The sequence below is a fragment of the Erpetoichthys calabaricus genome, chromosome 10 (genome assembly GCF_900747795.2).
Source record: "Erpetoichthys calabaricus chromosome 10, fErpCal1.3, whole genome shotgun sequence".
NCBI lineage: Eukaryota > Metazoa > Chordata > Cladistia > Polypteriformes > Polypteridae > Erpetoichthys > Erpetoichthys calabaricus.
This window is the reverse complement of record NC_041403.2, coordinates 142198169-142224336: the sequence shown is the minus strand read 5'-3', so window position 1 is coordinate 142224336 and position 26168 is coordinate 142198169. Positions and strand designations below refer to the sequence as shown.

General features: G+C 41.7%; 1 protein-coding gene across 11 annotated transcripts in view; it reads right to left on the bottom strand.

Moving 5' to 3' along the window:
• The window catches only part of ptprt (protein tyrosine phosphatase receptor type T), a 651792-nt gene that overhangs the window by 337091 nt on the left and 288533 nt on the right, over window positions 1-26168 (bottom strand). For all 11 annotated transcript variants that reach the window (XM_028812019.2, XM_051932510.1, XM_051932511.1 and 8 more), the window contains exon 7: window positions 4294-4587. In XM_028812019.2, the coding sequence (XP_028667852.1) occupies window positions 4294-4587 (294 nt within the window). The remainder of the gene's footprint in view (window positions 1-4293; window positions 4588-26168) is intronic.

Here is a 26168-nt window from a genome sequence, read left to right as displayed (position 1 = left end):
CATCGACGAAAGAAGAGAAGATGCGGGCTGCTAGGGTGGAGAAATGAAGAGCTGCTTTACCTCTCAGTAAATGAATGCTAAACGCACAGAGAAAGAGTATGGATGCTCAAGTCAAGTGTATTCACTGCACGTTATCGCTATAGCAGTGCGCCGTTACTGGTATATTAATAATGATTTGATCTAGTCACGGGACTCTTCATCCATGTTACTGGCCTTCACCTGATCTTGCAATTTGAAGTATCTACACCTTTCAGTCATATTCTGGCAGATGTTACTATCCTAAAGCTGACGATGGATGTTTTTCATTACTTTTCTTCTCAATTAAGATCACTTGGAATCCACTCATCAGATTTGGTTACTCTACACTCTTCATACCTGCACCTTGATTTCTTTAGTTTGTATCCATTCCTATAAAAGGCTCATACTTTTCAATTTACACCACTTCAACATTCTGAAACCAAAGTTGGGATTCACTTTAGTAAGTCTTTCATGGGCCTGTCTAGTAGTAGGTAGCATCCCGTTTCACCTCCAGAACAATCTGAACACTTGGAGGTATGGAATTAAAAAAATCCTGCAATTATTCCTTAAGGATTCTGGTCCAAGCCAACTCAATTGCCTCATGCAATCCCTGCAGATTTTTCCGCCATAAATTCTTGCTGCGAATGTCCTATTCCTCCTCATCCCAAAAGCACTCTGCACACTGGGTAGGCTACTGAAGTAAACTGAAGCCACTGTCATGTTTGTGTTTTGTAAAATGGCATGTTATCCTGATGGAAGCATTCATTTGAGCAGGGGTCAACTGTGTTGATCAAGGGGGGCACATAGGCAGTAACAATACTTAGGTGAACTGTGACGTTCTAATGACACCCATTGGTATTAACCCTACCCTAACCCCATCTCAAATATTAAACAAAGCAACTTTTATATTAAAACACAAGATAATATAATTACTTTTAAACAGTAATACAAATTAAATAATAAAGAAGAAACTTTAAAATAATTTAACAAACAATAGAAAATGCAACGAAGATCTAAAAACAGTAACCAACAAATCAAAATTTTATTATAATACAACAAGTTATAATAATAAAAATTATAAAGAAATATTCAGCAGAGATAAGGGTTTTTAGAAACAATTCTCAAAGAAATTAATATGTTAAAATGACTTAAATCAATATTTAAAAAGAAACAAAAAAATATGATTGGTCCAAGACAAAATCCCAACCCAAACCTGAAAGTATTAAACACTAGCTGTCCCCTGCAGCTCCACCTGCATAGTAGTGAAACAGGACAAACTTTAAAAATCAATTAGCAATCAGGTATCGCTAGCTAAGTGGAGACAAGGTACGTTCCAAAACGCAGAGGTAGACCGACTTGAACAGAGGCTTGTGCGTGAGTGAGGAGGTCCCTGTCCAGCTCCCTACTCCTGACATTACGCTTCCCCTCTCCTCAGCCCGCAGCCACTGTCTTGGATTAGCGCAAATAAATTGCTCCTGCAAGCGAACTATGATTCTTAGCACGATGAGAGGAGTCAAAAAATCAACTGGAATGTTCCAGCAAATTCTAGAAGTAAGCCCAATCTAAATATGTTAAGTAGTTCTCTCGTTCGCTAGCTAAGCGGAGGTAAGGTTATACCCTGAGGCTAATGTATGAGAGAGGATTTCCCTTCACCCCTCCCCTCGGCCCACAGCATGTCTCTTGTATTCGCGCAAATAAATTGCTACCACAAGTGAATTATTATACCTAGCGCAATGAGAGAAGTTGCAAAATCAACATGATTGTTCAAGCAAATTATAGAAAAAAACCCAATCTAAATCCGTTAAGTAGTTCTCTTGTGAAAAGCAGACAGACATACAGACAGACAGACGTTGGATTTTATATATATAGAGACAAGCAAAAAAAGATACCGTTTAATTCTGATTGCTGAAGCAAAAGAATACAATCTCTAAAGTGGACCAAGATATAATCTAATGAAAGAGAGAAATAAAACAGCTAAGTGAGAACGAATTAACAAAATAATAGTACATCAAAGAGGAGAAGAAGAAAAGAGCGAAAAAGCCAAGTGAAATAAAAGTACGGTGGAGAGTGCAATCACTCATTAGCGACTAGGAAGGAAAAACTTCTAGTAGCTTACTTCATCATAGGCAAACAAAACTAAACTAAACAGATGAATAAATACACACACACACACACAATATAAGCCATCTGGGCACAGCTGAGGACCTGGGATGAAAACTCAGCAGCAGATAAGATGCTTGCCCACATTCCTGTTGGATCAGAGACTCTTCTTGACACTGAAGCTAATGATATGCTACAGCTGCTAACATGTTTCAAGTTAAACCAGTATTAAAGGCCATGCAAAATGTCTTTTATATTCTTTAATGTATTTGGAAACTTGTATCTGGGTGTCTTTGGGGCTATCAGTGGGCTTGAGATAAAATAACCTCTTTTTAATGAGTGTGTGACCCCTGCATAGTACGTTGGGAGTCCAAAGGGAATATGAGGAAATTGCCAATCTGTGTGGCTTATCACCACTTTCACTTTGTAACACCATGCCATAGATATCAGGCACTAAGTTTTCATTGTCAGTGATCATTTTTGGGGGTGATATTGTTGTGTTCTTGTTTTACATAACCCTTCAGAGTCTTGGGTAGATGCACTATATACCCTCATGACCACTGGTCATGTATAGTAACATCTCCAAGGCCAGGCTTGATCTTATCACAAGTCATAGGGTGGACTTCTCTGTGTAAGAGAGCTGACAACCAATGAGCACTGAACCAGAAGAACAACATGTTTAATCCACCAAAGCTTGACTCTGCCATATCTCATAATCAAGATATCTGTTACCATATTTTACTAAACATCCTACTGATTCTCACATTCAGGTACTTGCACCTCCTTTCTAATCTCACTTGTTTTATCTTTCCTGAGTGTAATTCTGTCAAATCTCATTCTATTTGAACTCTTTGGTCATTCAGTCTCCTCCTATCAGATTTCCACACCCTGTTCTATTCTGGTCTGATTCTTTAGAAATGTTATTGTTGATCAGATCTCCCTCTTCTGTTGTTCTAATGACTCAGATTTTAATACTTTGTAATGACTATTTTGAAGCTGGATGACCAGTCCCATTTTACTGTCCAGCAGCTTTATAAATTCGGCATTGGTGAGCACTTGATGTATCACATCTTTTATCAAACAGACCTCCATATCATCAATGCCACACTTTTGGAATTTGACTCATTTTCTTGAAGGCGTCTTTTTCTGTATGATCGAAAACAATGATGTGTGAATGACATACAGTATACAATCCAGGATTCTTCCCTAAATAACCAAACTCAAAACTTATTATTACAACTGCTGTACAACCGTGCTGTGTCTAAACATCAGTTCATTGATGTTCATTCTACCCACTAAATAGTGACATTCTGCTTTCATGCTCCTACTGCCAAGTTATTAGTGATAAATTGCCAGGCAGATCTTTGGTAGGCTTGCTGTCCTGTGCACCTGCTGCAGATCACCCAAAAACATCTGGAATAGAATCCCCACTGGGCTTTCTAATGAGGACTGCATACAACTGACCACATCCAATGAGCAGCAAGGTCTTCAGTCTGGTGAGCAGGGATACTATTGTGCTTTTTTCAAACAAATGCTATTTCACTTTTGGGATTGTTTCTGAATTCATGGGCTTTGTGTAAAAGGTCATTTAGGCCAGACAGGATTCTGCTTTGCAAGTTACTTAAAACAAGCCTCAAACTGCAAAAATATAAAAAATGAAATTTGAAAGACAGCAGTTTTCGGAGATAGTTAGTTAGGTGGATGCTGTCCGTGCTGCTGAAAATGTGGTCAACCCCTGCTGGTCTGTCATTTCGCAGAGTGTCAGAAGAGACGTGTCACTTTTGGCTGCTAGGCGGACATATGTCAAGACTGAAAGGGTGAGTGAAAATTCAACACTGCATAATTTTGACAGCTCTGACACGTACTAGAGCCAGCCAAAGAGTAACTGTGGAAATTCCATTATGGAACTTAATTAATTAACCATTGAATGGATAACTTACTGAAACCCACCAAGTTCTGTTATGCCCCACAATAAGCTAATAATTGCTGATAAACTGATTTGTAGTATTAAGACATTCTGTAGCCAAACTCAATTACTGGAAATGAGACCCTTTATATAGTGCCAAGTGGTAATTCGCTCTTCAGTAAAACTCTTCGACAAGACACAAGGCTTACAGAAAACTATTGTGGTAAAATATGGCTTTCCACGGGTAGGTGGCGGCAGCAGCAACTTACCAGCACACTTTGTTCGGGTGATCAGTGGAGGGCCAGGTGGCCCAGTGCCTCCATCTCCAGGTCGAGTTAGCAGGACTTTAATTTCATACTCCACGTCTGGATCCAGGTGCCACAGCTTGTAAGTGGGTGAATCTACAGTGTGGGACTCGACCCAGTTTCCAGTGGTGGTGCGATACTCCACTTCCTTGTGAATAATGGGCCCGTCCCCAATGATCGAGTTGGCATTGGGTTTGATCCACAGGTAGGTAGCACCTACAGCCAAGAGCTCAGGGGGAGCAATTGGGGTCGGCGGAGCTGGGAAAAATAAAAGACAAAGAAAACATTCTTTTAACATAAAATTCCACTAATTGGTGCCCAAACAACTACACAGGTGACAGATGTTGGCAGTTGTGAAGAATAATCAGTATGTGCAATCGGTAAACTGATGTGCCCATGAACCCAGAAAAGACACAAAAGATACTACTGTATATAAATCTAATAGCCTTCAAAGTCCTGACAAACAGAATGACCCGAGCAACTAATAAAGTTTCTATAGCACTTTCCCACCTCAACCCAATATCAACACATTTCTTTTTGCTAACTCTAATGCTTTAGCCGAAAAATACCTGGCTGCTCCACGGCCTGCCAGGTGAACCTTTGTCAAGCTTTACTCCCAACTCCAAGTTCAATGGCCGCCTAGCCAAGAGAACTATTTAAGCCCCAACCTGTATGTACATGTAGATTACAATACAGTTTTCTCAAAGGGACTTCTGGACTACAGGCTAGTCTGTCCCTTTATTTACAAATAAAATATATCTACTTTTTGTCACGCTTTAAATCGGGCTTATTTTAAAACCTAGATATATATATTTGGTATCATTCTTTTCAGAATTTATCAAAATTTAATGTGATGTTGTTAGATTTTCAAACTAAAAAATATCAAGAACTCAAGTCCCATGAAACGAGACTTTGTGCCAAGAGATTTAAAAAAGAGATTTTAATAAAAGACAAAGAATAGGACAGCTGCTGTACAGGCTATTAGTGTTCGAAGCGCTGCGCGAGATACAGATCATGTGGCACGGCAGCAGCAGCAAGCCAGCAGCTGATCAAGCAAAAGAGGGGGTAAAAAACAAATTGTATTTGTTTCCCATTGTATCACCGTTTAAGAAGGGGTTTGGAGGAGCGAGCGCGTCTCCTTGGGGTGCGTGCGAATTGCAGAGATGCGAAGTGGCTGGAGCGTAGCACAGGCCGGGGGAAAACCCCTTAGTATTTTATAAACAAGAAAATGGCAATGAGATTATACAGCAAAAAAAAAATATGGAAGTTCAAATGTTTTATAGTAGAAGAGCTGTAGTACACAAGATGACAGTTTGGCCACCTTTTTTACCTAAAACAAAAAGAGAGGCGGCGCTTAAGTGTTCAGTCTGATTCATATATAATTTCTAAAAAATGCATTTTTAAACAGTTGATTGATTTCTTTAAGAAATTAATTTTCACAAATGTATAAAGCAGGCATGCCTTGGTAATTGTAAGCTTGCCAGAGAACAAAGAGGATGAGTCGATTGCTTAGCTGCACCCTGTTGTGGTGTGAAATTTTGTGAATAAGTTGATAAATATTTTGTATGTCTTTATTTGTAAGTCAGACAAAGCAAACGTAATATTTAATATTAGTGTTTAATTTATGAAAACAGCAATGCTTTAATGTTTAAAGACCCCCCCCCCCCCCCCCACCACCACCACCACCACCACCACCATCACAGTCTTCAGGACTGACTTAGGAATCTAGTGCCATGTTGGGGGGAGTGCCATAAAAACCAGTTTGGCAAATGGTTCTCTGCAGGACAGCAAGGCTGCCTAACTGGAAAGCTTCAGCTTATCGAATGGTCTTTGGTGCAGGTGTGAAAAGGCAGGGTGTGGGATGGAGCATCAGACCAGCTTTGGCAAGTGTGACTGTTTGGAATGAGAGCCTAAAAGCCATAAACAAAGCAACTACCAAACCCCACACATAGAGGCCAAACTACCTAGCTGGCAAGCGTCAGCTCAACAAATGGTTTTGGGGGTAAGTAAGGTACTGTGTGCCCCCGTTGGTCTAAAGTATGGCTGTTTGGGATTGGTTTTGAATTGGGGGCCATTCTGTACCACAACACCCTATTGATTGTAAAGGTTTGGACAGAGAATCTATAAATTTGCTTGCTTTACCCCTTTCTTTCATTCTCTGTCATCATTACCATGAAAAGCACAAAACACTGAAGAGCAGAGCTCAGCAGCCAAATTGAGACAGACATGTGCCAGTCCTGAAGAAAGCTGACTAGAAATGAGGACTTAACTAGAGACTTTTAAAGTAACTACAAGTCTGTGTGCCACCTGAAACTACACATCAGCATTTATCAGGGTGTATGGTTGCCAATATTCACTTGTACTTTGCTTATTGTTATTATTTTACGAATATTATCAATAATACATTATTTAATTTGTAACTTACCTCCTGCTTGTCTTTTACTCTGTATAACTGCCTGAAGTTAAAGATGTATTAGGGAAGGTGGAGAGAAGTTATAAAGTGCATTACTTTATAAGCAGTGGTAAGTCTATGGGATTGGAGGCATTCTGACAAAGGTTACACATTAAAGAATACAAAAGGGGAAAGCAGAGTAATTTAGAACTCTACCAAGACAAAAGAGACCCCTTCTCTAATGCATCGTTATTCTTTTTAACATCTCTGCTTAGAAACCCTTTAACCGCCAACTCCCTAAATATTCCCCACGCCAGGCGAAATCTGAACAATTTTCGTTTTTTTACTTTTTTACATTTTTTTTACATTTTTTACATTTATTCAAGCAGTATTGACCACTAAATGTTGTGCAAGTTCTAGAAATGGGCAAACACATAATAAAACACAAAATGTACCTTTTCTCAGGCTTCCACAACAATAAACTTTCATCAACTGTAACTGACGGTCCTGGCATGTAGGGCAACTGAAATGCTTCAAATAAATGGTCAATCAAAGGACGTAGCTTGAACAAGCGGTCGCGGTTTGGATCTTTCTTATCTGGCTCATTTCTGTTGTCATTCAAATGAAAGAATTTCAGCAGCAAAGAGAATCGGTTACGTGTCATGATACCTGCAAAAATAGGTGTTGCATACATAGGATCTGTAGACCAGTACATCTCAATATCTGGTTTTCTGATTATTCCCATCAACATCAAAATCCCAATGAATTTTTTCATTTCGTTTTCATCAATGTCTACCCAAGCACGAACACGGGAATGTGGAGGTAAATTGGGATTTTTCTCAATAAACTGTGCTGCATACAGATTTGTCTGATGAGCAAAATGTCTGATCAAATCAGGTGACACAAACAGCTCATAAAACTGCTCAGCAGTGTAATTGTTTACATCAACAATAAAGCCACACGTTGCCTCAAACGGATGCAGAAAAGGTAGTTCACCTCGGGCAGCAGTCCAGTTGAGATGCTGGGGATACACCCACTCATCGCCATCATCCGATGCGCCGTCATTCACAGTATCATGCAGCGCACGTTGCTGATCATCATTGTCGCTAAAATCTTCTTCAGAACTGCTACAATCATGATCAGAATTATTGTCCAAAATCGCCTGCAAAACCTCACTTGAAGTCAGTTTACGTTTCGCCATATTCACAGCTTTCACTTTCGAATCACATCACGTGATCGGCCAATACAAGCGCAGAGTTGTTGAAATACAACGTAGTAATAATACCCATGCCAAACTGTCAGTTATACTACGCGCCAGGCATTCACATAACCACAGGCAAATGTGCCGGATAATTCCGGCAGTATGGCGTTAGCAATAAAACAACGATGCCGGATATATCCGGCAGAGGGCGGTTAAGGGGTTAGAAAACTGAGAAGGTAAGGACATTTTAAACTCAGCAAGGCTAGAGTTTTCAAAGAACCCAGCTCCTGGAGGCAACGCACATCTGGCTGTATATAGCGTGTAGCAGTGCTACATAAATGAACTCCAAATCCCAGCAGTCCCGGTAGTACTTTAACATTGGGCGGCATTTGGAGTTGCTTCAGCAGTTGTTGATATGCTGCAGACTTTAAAGGTGCACCAGAAAAAGCCAGCAAAAAGGTCAATCACTCATCTGTTGTGGCTCCACGCTGCACCCCACTCCATCTCCTGTTTTTTTCTGGGTTTATGTGCTTGTCCTGTGATTTTGTCTGGGTTGGTAAATGTCTACATCTGTGGATCGCTCTTAACAGTTGCCATTTTTCACCTACACCCCAACATGGTAGGACAAAACTTTCATAACATTCAGGAAACTGTTCACAGGGCATCTCAATTCATTTTCATCGTCATTGCATGTGTGGAATTAGACTGTTTGTGGACTGAATTGTGTGTTTATCGTTAACAGTTTGGTGCTTAATGTTTTGTTGGATTATGTTCAGTGTTAGTTAAGCAATAATCACTGTGGGGGTAATTGGGTGAAAATTTGCACACATGTTAATTGTTTCTTGGTTGTGGTTGCCCTCTTTAATCTATTTTGTAATATCAATTTGTTTTATAGATTGGTCAATGCTGGATGTGTCCCAAATCATCATTTACAGGTGCTGGTCATAAAATTAGAATATCATGACAAAGTTGATTTATTTCAGTAATTCCATTCAAAAAGTGAAACTTGTATATTAGATTCATTCATTACACACAGACTGATGTATTTCAAATGTGTATTTCTTTTAATGTTGATGATTATAACTGACAACTAATGAAAGTCCCAAATTCAGTATCTCGGAAAATTAGAATATTATGAAAAGGTTCAATATTGAAGACACCTGGTGCCACACTCTAATCAGCTAATTAACTCAAAACACCTGCAAAAGCCTTTAAATGGTCTCTCAGTCTAGTTCTGTAGGCTACACAATCATGGGGAAGACTGCTGACTTGACAGTTGTCCAAAAGACGACCATTAACACCTTGCACAAGGAGGGCAAGACACAAAAGGTCATTGCTAAAGAGGCTGGCTGTTCACAGAGCTCTGTGTCCAAGCACATTAATAGAGAGGCGAAGGGAAGGACAAGATGTGGTAGAAAAAAGTGTACAAGCAATAGGGATAACCGCACCCTGGAGAGGATTGTGAAACAAAACCCATTCAAAAATGTGGGGGAGATTCACAAAGAGTGGACTGCAGCTGGAGTCAGTGCTTCAAGAACCACCACGCACAGACGTATGCAAGACATGGGTTTCAGCTGTCGCATTCCTTGTGTCAAGCCACTCTTGAACAAGAGACAGCGTCAGAAGCGTCTCGCCTGGGCTAAAGACAAAAAGGACTGGACTGCTGCTTTCTGATGAAAGTAAATTTTGCATTTCCTTTGGAAATCAAGGTCCCAGAGTCTGGAGGAAGAGAGGAGAGGCACAGAATCCACATTGCTTGAGGTCCAGTGTAAAGTTTCCACAGTCAGTGATGTTTTGGGGTGACATGTCATTTGCTGGTGTTGGTCCATTGTGTTTTCTGAGGTCCAAAGGTCAACGCAGCCGTCTACCAGGAAGTTTTACAGCACTTCATGCTTCTTGCTGCTGACGAACTTTATGGAGATACAGATTTCATTTTCCAACAGGACCTGGCACCTGCACACAGTGCCAAAGCTACCAGTACCTGGTTTAAGGACCATGGTATTCCTGTTCTTGATTGGCCAGCAAACTCGCCTGACATTAACCCCATAGAAAATCTATGGGGTATTGTGAAGAGGAAGGTGCAATACGCCAGACCCAACAATTCAGAAGGGCTGAAGGCCACTATCAGAGCAACATGGGCTCTCATAACACCTGAGCAGTGCCATAGACTGATCTACTCCATGCCACGCCGCATTGCTGCAGTAATCCAGGCCAAAGGAGCCCCAACTAAATATTGAGTGCTGTACATGCTCATACTTTCATGTTCATACCTTTCAGTTGGCCAACATTTCTAAAAATCCTTTTTTTGCATTGGTCTTAATTGATATTCTAATTTTCCGAGATACTGAATTTGGGACTTTCATTAGTTGTCAGTTATAATCATCAACATTAAAAAAAATAAACATTTGAAATACATCAGTCTGTGTGTAATGAATGAATCTAATATACAAGTTTCACTTTTTGAACGGAATTACTGAAATAAATCAACTTTGTCATGATATTCTAATTTTATGACCAGCACCTGTATACACAGTGAGAATCTCAACGTTTCACAGCTGCTACAAGCTGTATGTTGCCCACTGAGAACAACCGACACACTTGACATGACTTGATGGAGGTTAAAACATCAGTAGGATCTGATTCTGCCATATTGTGGATTCCTGGTGCTTTCCCAAGTGCCTTGGACCCTGGTTCAATTCCAAGCTCTGTGAAGTTTGTACTTTCTTCTGGGGATTATTTTTTGGTTTACTTCTGCAACCCAGAGACATGTACTGTAGTTATGTTGGTTGGGCATTGTAATATTAAGACTGATTTATACTTCTGTGTCAAGTCTACACTAATAGTTCACGTCACCCACTACAGCATATCTGCAGCATAGCCCGACAAGCACCTACTCAAAAATGTGACAACATGTCATGTCAACATGAAACCTATGCAGACCACTACAACTCTGATTGGCCAGTTTGCTAACTACATATTTCCTGAAATGCTTTTCCGTTTGTCTTCTGGTTTGGAGGTTGCACATGTATGAAAAAGTGGGAAAATGTAAGGAACAAATACGTTTGCCAATAGAAGAAAATGTGTAACGAAAAGAAGTGGCAATCTTGAAGGGCAAAAGCTGTCTGCATTTTAATGGATCATTTGCTTGTTAAATGCTACCCAACATTGGCAATTAACGTTCCGGCATGAGCCTGCGGTGCAGCGTGACACACAAGTAAAAATTGCTCTCGATGTCGTAACATATGCACATATCTACAGCACAGAAGTGTAAGTCATCGTTAACTCTAGTGTGAAGGGGCTGCATATGAGTGTTATTCTGTAAAGTACTGCAACTCTGTCTGGGATGGATTTCCACACTTCTTGCTGACAATCAGAAAGCTGTGTTTAGGAAATAAATAAAGAGTTAAGAAGTTCAATTTGCTGTAATCATTATGGATCAAAGATGGCATCGTGGTGCAGTGGTTATCTCCGCTACTTAATGAATCATGTGTCCAGGGTCTACATCTAACACCAAGTGTTGTCAGTCAGCAGACTGCATGCTCTCTGAGTGTCTATGTTGATTATCCCCTGGTCTCTCTGGTCTTCCTTCCTCATCGCAATTCAATTGTCATTCACGTTAGGGTAACTGGTGACTTCAGAGTGGCCTTTTGTTTGGGTGTGAGTCTAAGTGGGCCCTGCAATGTACTGGTACCCTGTCCCAGGGCTGTTTCCTGCATTGTCCTCACTGCAGCTCCATCCGCCAGTGACCCTGAATTGGATTAAGCAGGTTTGAAAATGTTATGTTAATATACCATTCAGGGTCAGAGAATACACTGCACACTTCAGAAAGTAACCCATTGTGAAGTCTGAATAATTACATTGCGAGCTGCCTCATTCTCATGCATGGCTCCCAGGGAAAGCAACTCATTTTTAAAAGAAAGTGTGTACATATGGTACGTCTCATGGCAAGAGAACCAGGCGCATAGGAATTTTTTACCTTGTTTTCTTTCATTCCCTATAAATAAATCCTGAAGTAATTGTGTTACTAAGATACTGCACAGCAAAGCAGGCTTCAACACCTGCATGTTAGGCTGCTCCGTAATACACATTCACTTCACTGCTGAATTAAATTGCCAAATTCATACTCAGAATCTTGCTGCTCCTATGTCAGTGTTTCTGATTTTGCATTTCAGACTTCATTCTCGTCATTGCACTTTATGAGGATTGAATACAAATTTCATTTAGGGAAACAAGTGTGCGACTTTTTGCGCGCGCACGATTGCCTACAAGTGATGGTGTGCAGGGGCAGGCAGGCAGGCAATGGTGGATAAAGGCATCTTGTAGCACCTCAAGGCCTCTAGTACTGTATCTCCATCATGGCTCCAGCAAATTGCAATGGGCTAAGGGGAAAACCTTGGCTAAGTAAAATATTCAACCAGCCTTGTATGTGTTCTACATCATCATCATAAGAAGAAGAAGAAGAAGAAGAAGAATTCATTCCATTCGTGTGGTGCTCTTCTCATTACTCAAGACGCTTTACATAGACCACTATAACCATCACCAATGTGTAGAACCCACCTGAATGATGTGACAGCCATTATCACACCAGTACAATCACTGCACATTACTTATTGGGTGGTAAAAGGGTGAGAAAGAGGGAGCCAATTAGAGACAAGGAATGATTAAAGGTCCAGTTGTCATGATGGGCAATTTAGCCAGGACATAAGGATACACCCTAATCTTTTTGAAAGATGCCCAGAGATCTATAATGGCCAGAGAGAGTTAGGACCTCGGTTGTACATCTCAGCCAAAAGACAACACCATATTGACAGCACAGTGTCCTCATCACTGCAATGGCGTATTAGGATCCATACATGACAGGGTATGTGCCCTCTGCTGGTCACACCAACACACCTTCCAGCAGCATCCTTAGTTTTTCCCTAGATGGTCTCCCTTCCAAGTACTGGCCAGGACTGAACATTTTTAGCTTCAGGTGGATGACCTATTCTGAAGCACAGCTGGTAAATGAGAATGACCACAATACTTCATCAGAATGTGGTGTTGGCAGTGTAATCATGGTTAATAACAAGCAATGTCTGAGCTTAGAGGTGATGACTGGCAGGAAGTGGCTAAGATGGAAAAAGAAGTTGTCCTACTCAAAGACACCACAGGACTCAGTGTTGGGCTGGGCATCCCAGGTGATCTTGTAAGAGATAGACAGAGAGTCAGGAGACTTGTTCAGTGTCACACTTGGACAAGAGGCAGTCTGATCAAAGTCAAACTGGGCATCTCTTAGGTGAGGAGAGCAGCTTGTTATCATAATAGGAGTCAGTTGCTGTGCTGGCAGGTGAGAAGGAGGGACACTGAAGGGTGAGCAGACTTTCTCTGAGGCATGCTAGAAGTCAGGGTCCCAGCTGTAAAGCTGAAGGATCTTGGGAGGAATCACTTGAGGAGTTAGCAGACCTGCTCAGGGACACTTGTGGAGACAGTGGCTGAATTTGGAAGTGAGCATCAGTGTCATTTATACTTCAATTGGCTATGCAGACATACAAGTGATTTTTATGCTATAGTTCCATACTGTATTTTAAAAATAGACTGATTTAGAATTTACACCTACATTTAAAAGTATTTCAGTTTGCACCAAGATGTACTATTGAGCTCCAGAACAAGACCATTTAAAATGTAAATACCCAAAGAGAAATTAGAAAACAAGATTGGAACTTAGTCTTGTCAGAATTTTACGTTACATCAGAGAAAGAGAGAAAGGGATGTAAATGGAATTTAATTACTTTTTGGAAAATTGCTATAACCTAACCCCATATCATTACAGTACTACAATCAGCCTGCATGTTTATACAAGGCAGGACAGATTTATGGAGCTATGCTATTGATGGGGTCTTTAACTGGTGTGGTCTTTTACTGTTAAAGCCCATCTGTTTCAATGTTTAATATGTTGTATGCTTCTGCACACCTTTTGTAGTAAAGAGCTGTTAGTTTAATAAGTATTTGTGGCTTTTTTGTTAGGCCAAGCAAGTCTAGCTATTCTCCTCTCACCTCCTTCAATAACAGAACTGCTTCTCACTGCACGCTTTTCAGTCATTAAACCATTACACCTTTGAGGCTCTAGTGGAGAGTGGCCAGCCATCTGACCATAGATAGATAGATAGATAGATAGATAGATAGATAGATAGATAGATAGATAGATAGATAGATAGATAGATAGATAGATAGATAGATAGATAGATAGATAGATAGATAGATAGATAGATAGATAGATAGATAGATAGATAGATAGATAGATAGATAGATAGATATTGGTGCCTGTAAATACTGAAATTTAAAGCCACATGATTGGCAATTTTGAGACAGAGGCACTTTCCTTTAACATGCAGGTGTTCCTTGTAAAGTGACCACTGACTGTATTTTGCATGTGGTCTCCCTCTTTTACAGATTTAATCCACCAAAGCTGGACTCTGTCATATCTCGTGATCAAAATATTTGTTACCATATTTTACCAAACATCGTACCAATTCTCACATTCAGGTACTTGCACCTCCTTTTTAATCTCACTTGTTTTATCTTTCCTGAGTGTAATTCTGTCAAATCTCATTGTTTGAACTCTTTGGCCATTCAGTCTTCTTCTATCAGATTTCTACACCCTGCTGTATTCTGGTCTGATTCTTTAGAAATGCTATTGTTGATCAGATCTCCCTCTTCTGTTGTTCTAATGACTCAGATTTTAATACTTTGTAATAACTAATTTTGAAGCTGGATGACTAGCCTCATTTTACTGTCCATCAGCTTTATAAATTCTGCATCTGTGAGCATTTGATGTATCACATCTTTTATCAAACAGACCTCCTTATCAATAAACAAACTTTATTTGTCACCCTGTGAAAATCCATCTTTTTTACAGAAGTTCTTTAAATAAGTAAACAGATGCATAAATACACAGTACATATACAATATATGTGTCCTGGGTATGACGTTAAACTGCATCCGGCCCTGCAAGCGGCCCTCCAACTTGCAAGGAAATCATGGGGGTTGGTGGCAGGATTAGCACTCCGGCCACCGTAAAAAAAACTTCACAAAGCTCCGAGACTACACAAAGGACTCTTTTTTGCTCTCCGCGGGAGTAGCTCTGCTGCAGCCGCCCATAGGAAGGCTGCTCGCATCATGAAGGGGATGGGGGAAAGCCCTCGGGCACCCCATCCCCGGAAAAGTCGAAACCGTTGGAGAGCCAAATGAAGTCAGGTCTGTTGGGGATCAGAACTGGTGTGGTGCTGAGGCGTCACCCGCTGCACGGCAGCACTCGGGTCCCAATTTGAGGCAGCCCATATGGGTGGGAGCATGGAACATCTGCGTAAACTCCACATTTCAGTGGCGGCACTCTCTGAGGTGCTCAGACCAGGGACTGGCCAGATCTCTGTAGGTGGATACACCTTTTATTGGTCTGGTCGGTCTGATGGCTGTCATACTCGGGGAGTAGCTGTTGTTGTAGTGGATTGGCTTCTTCCAATGGTGTCTGATGTCACTCCTTTCAACGAGCATATTATAGGACTCCGATTACAGCACTCCCTGGGTGCCTTGTCTGTTGTCTCAGTGTATGTTCCGACCACGGTGAGTGATGTCTCAGTGAGGGAGTCATTTTATTCACAGCTTCGCTCGGTGGTTGATGGGTGCCACTCCTCTAGTCATGGGCGACTTCAATGCAGCCACTGGCACTGACAGGGCTGGCTATGAGGATTGTCTCAGTCCCCATGGGTCTGGTGACTGTGGTGAAAGTGGCTCCATGTTCCTTGACTTTACAAAAGGTCAGAGGCTGCGAATCGCTGGATCCTGGTTCCAGCGCCCTGAACTGCATCGTTGGACATGATAATCCAATACTGGTGGTGCGGTGAAGGAGATCAATCACATCCTTGTGGGCAGATGCTGGAGGCTCTTGCAAAACTGCAGGGTCTACAGATGTGCCCAGTTTGAGAATTCTGACCATAGACTTGTTGTTGCTCCTCTTAGGATCCAGCTTAGGTACAGTAGGTTACCACCTGCTAGGAAAATGAGCCTGGACTTGGCCAGACTCCAAGATCAGGCTGTGTCTAATGAGTTTGCAAGCAGTTTGTGTTAGGAACTTTCAGATTTGGGTACGACTGCCGATCCTAATGTGATGTGGGAGACCTTCTGTGACAAGACTCTGAAGGTTGCTGAGGGTTGTGTTGGTGTTACTGGTGTTCCCAGAAGGAGGTGTTTCATCTCGCAGGGCACCTTGGATATCATAGAGAGGAGTCGCAGCGTATGGATCAGTGGCAACTCTAGTCTGTACCAGGAACTGAGAAGGATGGCTGTGAGGGCTCTGAGGGCAGATAAAGAGGCGTTTGTTAGAGGAATCTGTGAGCAAGAGACACACCATCTGTGGTCTAGCGACCCACGTCCTGCTTACAGAGGAATCGAAGCATTACGCACATCTGAATCTGTTCCTTGGAGAGTCGCAGTCAGGGCAGCTGATGGAATGGTCCTTACGGATGACACTGCAGTTGTGACCCACTGGGATGGATACTTTGAGCAGTTGTTCAAAGCTGATCCTCCGGCTAGGACGTTGGATATCTCTGGGTCCACAGTTCTTGAGGCTGATCCTCCAATTAGCTGTGAACCACCCAATCTCACTGAGATTGCACAGGTGGTGAACCAGCTGAGTTGGGGAAAGGCCACAGAGATCTGTGGTATCCGGGGTGAACTTCTCCAGGCTTTTGGTAAGGCGGTACTCCTGGCATTGCAAGCAATCTTTGCTTCCATTTGGGAGACTGGCATCATCCCAACTGACTGGAAAATGGGACTGGTCGTCCCTATCTGGAAAGGGAAGGGTGATCGCCTGGATTGCGGCAACTACAGGGGGATAACACTACTCTCTGTGCTGGGTAAGGTCCTTGGTAGGGTCATCCTCAATAGGATCCATGATCACTTGCTTACCTACCAGCGACTGGATCAGTCTGGTTTTACGCCTAAGAAGTCTACCATCGACCGCATCCTGGCACTGAGGGTTCTCATAGAGCGCAAACGTGAATATCGGCAGAGTTTTTTTGCAGCTTTTGTCGATTTTCACCAAGCATTCGCCTCAGTTGATCAAGCTGCCCTGTGGGACATCCTGAGGGTTCACGGGATCCCCTCGAAGTTTCTGGATATCATGACTGGCCTGTACACTGGTACTGTGAGTGCTGTACAAAGTGGAGGCAGGACCTCTGCATTTTTCCCAGTTGATTCTGGGGTTCGTCAGGGGTATGTTCTGCTCCTACTCTGTGTAATGCTTGTATGGACTGGGTGTTGGGCAAGTTTTTGGGGTCCAGCAGCTGTGGGCCATCTGTTCGTGAAGAAAGATTCACAAATCTCAATTTTGCTGACGATGCTGTGATCTTAGCGGAGTGAATGGAGGCTCTGATCGGGGCGCGCGAGAGACTGAGCGAGGAGTCTGAGTGTCTGGGCTTGCGAGTGTCCTGAAAAAAATCAAGATCAAGGCCTTTAATGACTTCTTGGGCACAGTCATCAGCAGTGTGTCTGTTTGCGGAGAGAGTGTCGACCTTGTTGAGATGTTTGCTTACCTCGGCAGTGACATTCATGTCTCTGGTGACTCTTCCTATGAAGTCAGTAGACAGATTGGGAGAGCATGGGGGGTTATGAGGTCGCTGGAAAAGGGTGTGTGGCACTCCCGATATCTATGCAAAAGGACGAGGGTCCAAGTCTTTAGAGTCCTGGTGCCTCCTGTCTTGCTATATGGTTGCGAGACATGGACGCTATCCAGTGACCTGAGACGAAGACTGGACTCCTTTGGTACTGTGTGTCTCTGGAAAATCCTTGGGTACCATTGGTTTGACTTTGTATCATATGAGCGGTTGCTCATAGAGTCCCGAATGAGACACATTACCTGCATTGTGAGGGAGCGTCAGTTACGGCACTACGGCCATATGGCGCATTTCCCCAAGGGTGATCCGGCTCATAAGATCCTCATTGTTGGGGACCCAAGTGGCTGGACCAGGCCAAGGGGTCACCCACGTAACACCTGGCTGCGTCACATAGAGGGTCATTTCTGGAGGGTGGGACTGGACCACGTGTCTGCCTTGGGGGTTGCCAACTGGGATCCCGAGCTGTTTTGACTTGACTTGACTTGACACAATATACTGTAAACACTGCTCTAGAATGACTAACATGTGAATGTTGTCTTTTTTAGAAGTCATCAAGAAGTCCAGCCTTTGAAATTCTTTTCTCCACTTCAAGCCATCTGAGCACAGCTGAGGACCCAGGACAAAAACTCAGTAGCAGATAAGATGCTTGCCCACATTCCTGTTGGACCAGAGACTCTCCTTGACAATGATGATAATGATATGCTACAGCTGCTAGTGTGTTCCAAGTTAAACCAGTATAAAAGGCCATGCAAAATGCCTTTTATATTCTTTAATGTAATTGGAGACTTGTATCCGGGTGTCTTTGGGGCTATCAGTGGGCTTGAGATAAAATAACCTATTTTTAATGAGTGGGTGACCCCTGCATAGTACACTGGGAGTCTAAAGGGAAAATTAGGAAATTGCCAGTCTGTGTGGCTTATCACCACTTTCACTTTATAACACCATGCCATAGATGTCAGGAGCTCAGTTTTCATAGTCAGTGTTCATTTTTGGGAGTGTTATTATTGTGTTCTTGTTTTACATAACCCTTCAGAGTCTTGAAGGGTTTTGAATCATCCCCAAGACCAGGCTTGATCTTATCACAAGTCATGGGGTGAACTTCTCTGTGTGAGACAGCTGACAACCAATGAGCACTGAACCAGAGGTATAATATGTATAACTCATTTTTCTGTGACCAAGCAAATTTGTTTTTCTCCAGGTTTTACAGTGTGTCCTCTTTCTTTTGTTCACTTTGGAATGGAATGCACTGACAATAACAACTGCCTGAGTGACCTCCATGCTGTTGGTTCACCTTCACAAAGTATTCCAATTCTTGTTGAAGTGTACTCCACATTGATAAGCTGCCGAAATGCGTTGGCCTCGTGATACCTTCCATACACAATTAGAATTCTGAAACTGTATTGTCAAGGAGTCATGCAATCCATCATCCACTGTTTTTCCTTGTAATGTAGTCAGACATCTGCAAGGCAATGAGATCCTGCAACTATAGTCATTAAGTGTGACTTGCTCTCTGACTCAAAGCCTTGTAGCATGATGTTGGTGTGAGTTGCTATATGGTGTTTACCAGGCAGCAAACTCTACATGCAGCAAAGGATGGCGACACATGGTTTCATGAATCCTCCATATGCAGCATGCTCTCCAAACTCTCATTCCCTCAAACAGCTGCTTCATGATCATCATTTTGGTTGGGTTGATCACATTCTTGTGGCTTTCTATGCATTTCAATAAAACGCTTTCCAGCAGTTATATGAGAGGTGTAAGGAGGGCACCTCTTGCTCCAGCCCATTTACTATCACATCTTATTTTATAAGATGAAATTTGCTTCACTCCTGTTAACTGCATTAAGCAAAGCCATTTTATGATGCTGCTGCTGTGAAAGGCAACCATAAATAAAGATTACAGAGCAGGTTAGTAAGTCTTTGCAAGTCTGTATCGCTGTCAATATTTCCTTCCACTACTGCACGAAAGCTTTTGTTAACAGTCATCCTACCGACTGGATTCTTTGGGGTCCCCAGAGGTATCTATTTTGTCATATCTCACAGGTGTTTTTTATCATTTCAATTTTTTATGACTTTGTCAAGCAGTTTGTTCCTAATAATGTCACATCATTGTTTTCTCTTTCTGCTTTGATTATTGCTTTTTAAATATACAAATGTCAAAATTGCCCAATCTCACTTATGCAGGTTTAAGAAATGTAACTAATATTAATAATAAGTTACATTTATTGAGTGCCTTTCACAAACCCAAGGTTACTTTACATACAGAGTAAAAAAAAATTACACAGATGACAAAAGTTCATAGAAGAGGAAAGTTTTGAGTTGAGATTTTAAGGTGGACAAAGAGGAGCAATCTTGAAGATACTGAGGAAGAGAGTTCCAGAGTTGAGGGGCCATAACACTGAAGGACCTCCCTGCCAGGGTGGAGAGTCTGGTGTGTGGGACAGTAAGGAGATTACTGCTCAAGGAGCTGAGTGAGGTAGAGAGGGGAAAAGTTATGTAGAGCTTTGAAGGTGAGAAGCAGAATCTTGAATTTAACCCTTGATGAAAGCTGGGAGAGAACAGGGGAGATGTGAGCGGAACGCTTTGTGTGGGTGAGGACTCTGACTGCGGAGTTCTGAATGTACTGTAGCTTCTGTATAGATTATGCAGGGAGGCCAATGAAGAGGGAATTACAGTAATCAATACGAGACATTATGAAACAATGAACCAGAGTTTGAGGATCATTAAAGGACAGAAATGGACGGAGGCAGGCAATATTATGGAGATGATAGAATGAAATTTACTATTTAACTATTTATTCAGTCACTGTTTCTAATTAGTCCTAAATTGCAGATGTCACTGGATCTTCCTGAGGCAACTGGGGCATGCATTGGTCATGCCACACATGAAAAGGAAAGCTGAAACTCCACCATTGCAATCCCCAATCAAAGCAGTATTGACCCTTATGGGAATGAGTAAAACTCCTACTGCAGATGTGACTGTCCAACGTTCGGGTGGAAACTCTATTCGGAAAAGGTGTCACCTTTGCTACTGAGACATAGACAGGAAGATAGCTACTGTTTGCTCCTCCTGTGACATGTCAGCATGCACTGAGCATAGCATGAAGCAAATTGTGCGCTATGACTGCCAGTAGTGTGTTCAGTTTTCATTTTTTTTATTTCCTTTGCACTGAAAGACAAAATACAATTTAGAAGTGTTGAAGAGTTTAATTTAAAAAGATAAAAGAGAAGAATATGTAAATAAAAATTGTTGACATTTGAATGACTGTGTGTTTATTTCAATTATATTATATGCAACATATGCAAATTAATTGTAATTTTGCTAAAATAATAATAATAATAATCTGCTTTTTCTTTAGATGACCTTATTTTTGCTTGAACATTCAGTTGAATGTTAGAACAAATTAGGGACCTAATCAAGGACTTTGTTAAATGGTGCAACTCAAACCACCTACACCTGAACACCAGCAAAACCAAGGAGCTGGTGGTGGATTTTAGGAGGTCCAGGCCCCTCATGGACCCCGTGATCATCAGAGGTGACTGTGTGCAGATGGTGCAGACCTATAAATATCTGGGAGTGCAGCTGGATGATAAATTGGACTGGACTGCCAATACTGATGCTCTGTGTAAGAAAGGACAGAGCCGGTTATACTTCCTTAGAAGGCTGGCATCCTTCAACATCTGAAATAAGATGCTGCAGATGTTCTATCAGACGGTTGTGGCGAGCGCCCTCTTCTACGCGGTGATGTGCTGGGGAGGCAGCATAAAGAAGAAGGACGCCTCACACCTGGACAAACTGGTGAGGAAGGAAGGCTCTATTGTAGGCACGGAGCTGGACAGTTTGACATCTGTGGCAGAGCGAAGGGCGCTGAGCAGGCTCCTGTCAATAATGGAGAATCCACTGCATCCACTAAACAGTGTCATCTCCAGACAGAGGAGCAGCTTCAGCGACAGACTGCTGTCACTGTCCTGCTCCACTGACAGACTGAGGAGATCGTTCCTCCCCCAAACTATGCGACTCTTCAATTCCACCCGGTGGGGTAAACGTTAACATTATACAAAGTTATTGTCTGTTTTTACCTGCATTATTATCAATCTTTAATTTAATATTGTTTTTTGTATCAGTATGCTGCTGCTGGAGAATGTGAATTTCCCCTTGGGATTAATAAAGTATCTATCTATCTATCTATCTATCTATCTATCTATCTATCTATCTATCTATCTATCTATCTATCTATCTATCTATCTATCTATCTATCTATCTATCTATCTATCTATCTATCTATCTATCTATCTATCTATCTATCTATCTATCTATCTATCTATCTATCTATCTATTTACATAATTAATATTGCTTTGATAAGAAATACGTTTTACTGTTATTATTATTTTGCTATAATGATTGCTTCTTATATTAAACTATCCATCCCCTGCAACTTCGTCCATGTATTAGTGAAACAGGAGGTGAGAAGGGCCCTGCCCAGCTCTCTACTCCTGACGTCACTCTTCTGCCTACCCTCACCCTGCAGCCTCTATCTCGGATTAACACAAATATATCGCTCCTGCAAGCGAACTATGATTCTTAGCACAATGAGAGAAGTCGCAAAATCAAACTGAATGTTGAAGCAAATTATATAAAAAAGAAAAATCTAAATCTGTTAAGAAGTGCTTTCGTTCACTAACTAAGCGGAGTTAAGGTTACGCCCCAAGGCAGACGCATGAGTGAGGAGGGTCCCGACCCACCCGCAGCCCGATGAGTCTCTCTTGGATTTGCACTAATAAATCGGTACCGCAAACAAACTATGATACATAGCATGATGAGAAAGTCACAAAATCAACGGAATGTTCAAGAAAATTATAGGAAAAAACCTGACCTAAATCCGTTAAGTAGTTCTCTCATGAAAAGCAGACAGACATACAAATGGGTCTAAAAAACTATAAGGAATTTTGCGCTTGGACCACAAAATTTTTAAAGCCGTTTCTTAGCGAGCACCTATGGGCCAAGGGTAACCTACATTTCAAATTTCAAGTCCCAAGTCCTCATGGTTTGGGAGATTTTGTGATGAGTGAGTCAGTGGTATTTGGCTTTTACTGTATATATATAGATTATCTTTGGGGTCTCCAGAGACCTCAGTCGGCAGTTTGTGTATGTAACATGTGTCGGTAGGATGAGGGTTAACACTAACCTCATGAAAAATAGCCATTTGCTAAATGAGTGGGGAGCACCAGGAGTTTCAGGGTTTAGTTGCTAGAAGAAAGAGCCCACAGGCTGGTGGCAGCGTCTTTAAGTGCAGGCACAGGGGTCAGGCTGCTCACAGGCAGCACACACAACTCTGTTAAGAAACTGGTGAGACACCGACATGACACTAAACAAGACAGCTTGATGCACTCTCTGCAAATCAGGATCATGGGTGTCTCCTTTCAAATAATCCATTTTGAAAATTTTCAAATTATTTCAGGACTGCTTTTCATAAATCCAGCTGTTTAGCACATCAGATTTCCAGTTGGCTTTGCTACATCTTGTACAATATTGGTATTGGATTCCACCATTCCACCGTGTGCTTACTTTAATGTTGCTGACCACAACACCCTTTAGAAAGTTCTGAGAACATTAAAATTGATTCTTAGCCTGGTGGTGCAATGGATAGCATTGCAGGCATACACAGCTCAGGAGATACTGGGTTGGATACCAGTGTGGCGACTGTTGGTGAGGGGTCCAGGGAAGATTTTGTCATCTTTACATTATTTTTTCAATTTACATTTTTCTGTGTTTTGTCTTTAACTGATCATTGTTTTTGCCTTTCTGAGTAGTTGTTGCTATGACCTTTGTAATCTTAGTTTTGTACCCTCTTACTCCCAATTTTGGAATTATTTTACCTTTGTCCTTTGTTTTTGCAATTTTTACATTATTTCGTCATTAATCCATTAGAGTCTAGCTGCAAACTTTTAGAGCTCCGCTCCATTGAGCCACCAATCAAACTGCACACATATGTCTGGTCATTTGCATCTTTCTTGAAAACACTCACTTCAAAGGCTTCATTCTCATAAAACATCCTTATACTATAGTTAACAAGAGGGCTGTGGAAGGGTTAGCTGACTCATGAATAATAACAAATGTAGTGGGCGCGTCATGTCTCTCAGGTAGCAATACTGTCAGGTAGAGTTGTGAACTTCTCTGATTTTCCACTATGTAAGCCGTGTTACAGAAACATGCAATCCAATTGGCTATTTAGCAGAACTAATTAATTGTAGAGCCTTGGAGGTCTACAGCTAGACCTTTCTTCATTGGTTTGTTAACAAACTGGTGGGTAAACTTTTTGAGCACAATCAGGAAATGTTCATAAAAAACAAAACAAAACAAAAGTAGAAAGCGAAACGAAATGAAACAATAGTCCAATACAAGAAACAATAATCGTGGTCGAGAAAAGAGAAGGGTCAAACAGAAAGTGCATGAGAGAAAAGAGCATAATAATAAACTTTTGGTATGCAATTGTTCAGATAAAGATTTAAATTAATCCCATAGCGTCAATTACATATGGGTCACGATCTCAGTGGCCATGCTACAGCAACGCTTGAAGTGGACCTAATGATGGAATTAAACAATTGTGGTATTTGAGGACTCAAAAATATAAATAATGACACCATTAATCTGAAAATCACTATTATATGTTTTGTTTTTTGTGGTCCATACCATTTGTAATGGTCTCAGCCACATTATTTACTATTGCTATTCTTGTTACTGGTCACATGACATAGCGAGCCCGTGATAAATTGTGTCATTTTGATCTTCTTATAAAAGATGGCAGCACACAAGTTGTGTGTTGGATCCTTTTCTCAAATCTCTTCTGAATGTTTCTTGTTACTGGTGGAATATCAAAGTCTCCAACAAGAACACAATAGTATTAGTCTCTTTTGTTAATTAATTTCATTTTTTACCTTGTGGCAGGCGGCTGGCATCCATGCCCAGCCAGGACGCCCCTGCACACTATATTCAGGGGGAGCAGCCCTGGACAGTGCAATACCTCCCCCTGGACGCTGATGGCTGCCCCCCTGGGGTGGAGCAGTGCCTCGGTTTCCCACAGGGCTCCCTGGGAATTGGAGTTGGGTGTAGCCCTGTTGGGTCCCACAGGCGCCGCCAAGGGGTGCTGTGTTTGGGACTACTGAGCCCGTGTGGGCAGCAGATTCATCACACCCGGAAGTGCAGCCAGAACTCGGTGATCAAGCACCTGGAGCACTTCCGGGTGAACTATAAAAGGAGCCAGCAACCACCACTCAGTGGCCAGAGTCGGGTGGAGGAGGACATGGTTGCTTGGGAGGAGTGGTGGTGCCAAGGAGAGGAAAGTGCTTGTTGTACTGGTGTGCTTAGTGCTGGGACTGTGTATTGCTTGTGGGACACGGGGAAGACGTGTGCCCACTGGGGAAGAAAATAAATAGTTTATTTTATTTTACACATGCCTCCATGTCAATCTGTGTCGAGCCAGGTGCTATATAGCGTCAGTCTTACAACCTTTATTTTTGTTCTGTGTTTTGGGGCTTGATTCCCAAATGATTCTCTGGCCACTTTTGGTTTTCTCTCCTTTGTCTGCTTTTTGCTTAGGCCTCTTCCCACATTTTTTCATTTCCTGGTCACTATCTACTGGAAATTTAACTATGATACTTTTTAACTTCCAGGAGCATACACTGTCACTCCAAAGGGTATGTGATCATGGCTGTCTTAACACCATCATAGGTCCCCGGGCAAAGTAGAGCACTGGGGCCTCTGTCTTGATAGCAAAACAGAAACATACATAGGCATCAGAAAAAATGTGGGCCCCTATGCTCATGGGGTCCACAGACAGCTGCCCACCATGTCCATGAGTTAAGATGGCACTTTATGTGATGTCATGATTGCCATCTTACATGGGTATGTGCCATAGCTACAGATGCCATCAGAATTTTTTTTTACAAATAAAAGGAAGGTTTCTATCAAAAGCAATTACCGTCTATACTCGCGTTTATGTTCTCCCGCGGATAAGTTGGGTCTTGATTTTACCATTTAATTTCCGGTATTTTATAATGACAGTCGTATAAGTCGAATGTGGAAAACTCGCAGTATTGGTCCAAAAGATTATGATATGCTAATGCCCACCTGAGAGAGTAACCACGGAGCACTCTGCCTTTGTTTAAGATGTATTGTGCCTACGTGACCACACGGTAATACTCAAACTATACCGAAACAACGTTTGCACTGTTTTGTGTTTTTTGTATCTCACACACTCATACACCTTTATCGTAAGAGCATCCTTTATCTATGATGGAGCGTTTGATCAGAAGAAAATATGAAGCTGGTTTTAAATTAAAAGTCGTTGAAGTGGAGAAAGAAATTGGTAGCTGTGCTGCTGCAACAAAATTTGATGTGTCTCAGAAACTGATGTGAGATTAGAGGAGGTAAGAAGATGCAAAAAAAAAATCAGTGTCGTATTTTTGAATGGGTGTACAAGTCGGGGTCTGATTTTATGATCAATTTTGCGGGTTTCAAGACTCGACTTATTCGCGAGTATATACGGTAATTAAAAGTGTTTTTTTGACATATAAACCTTATTTCTGAACCATGCAAA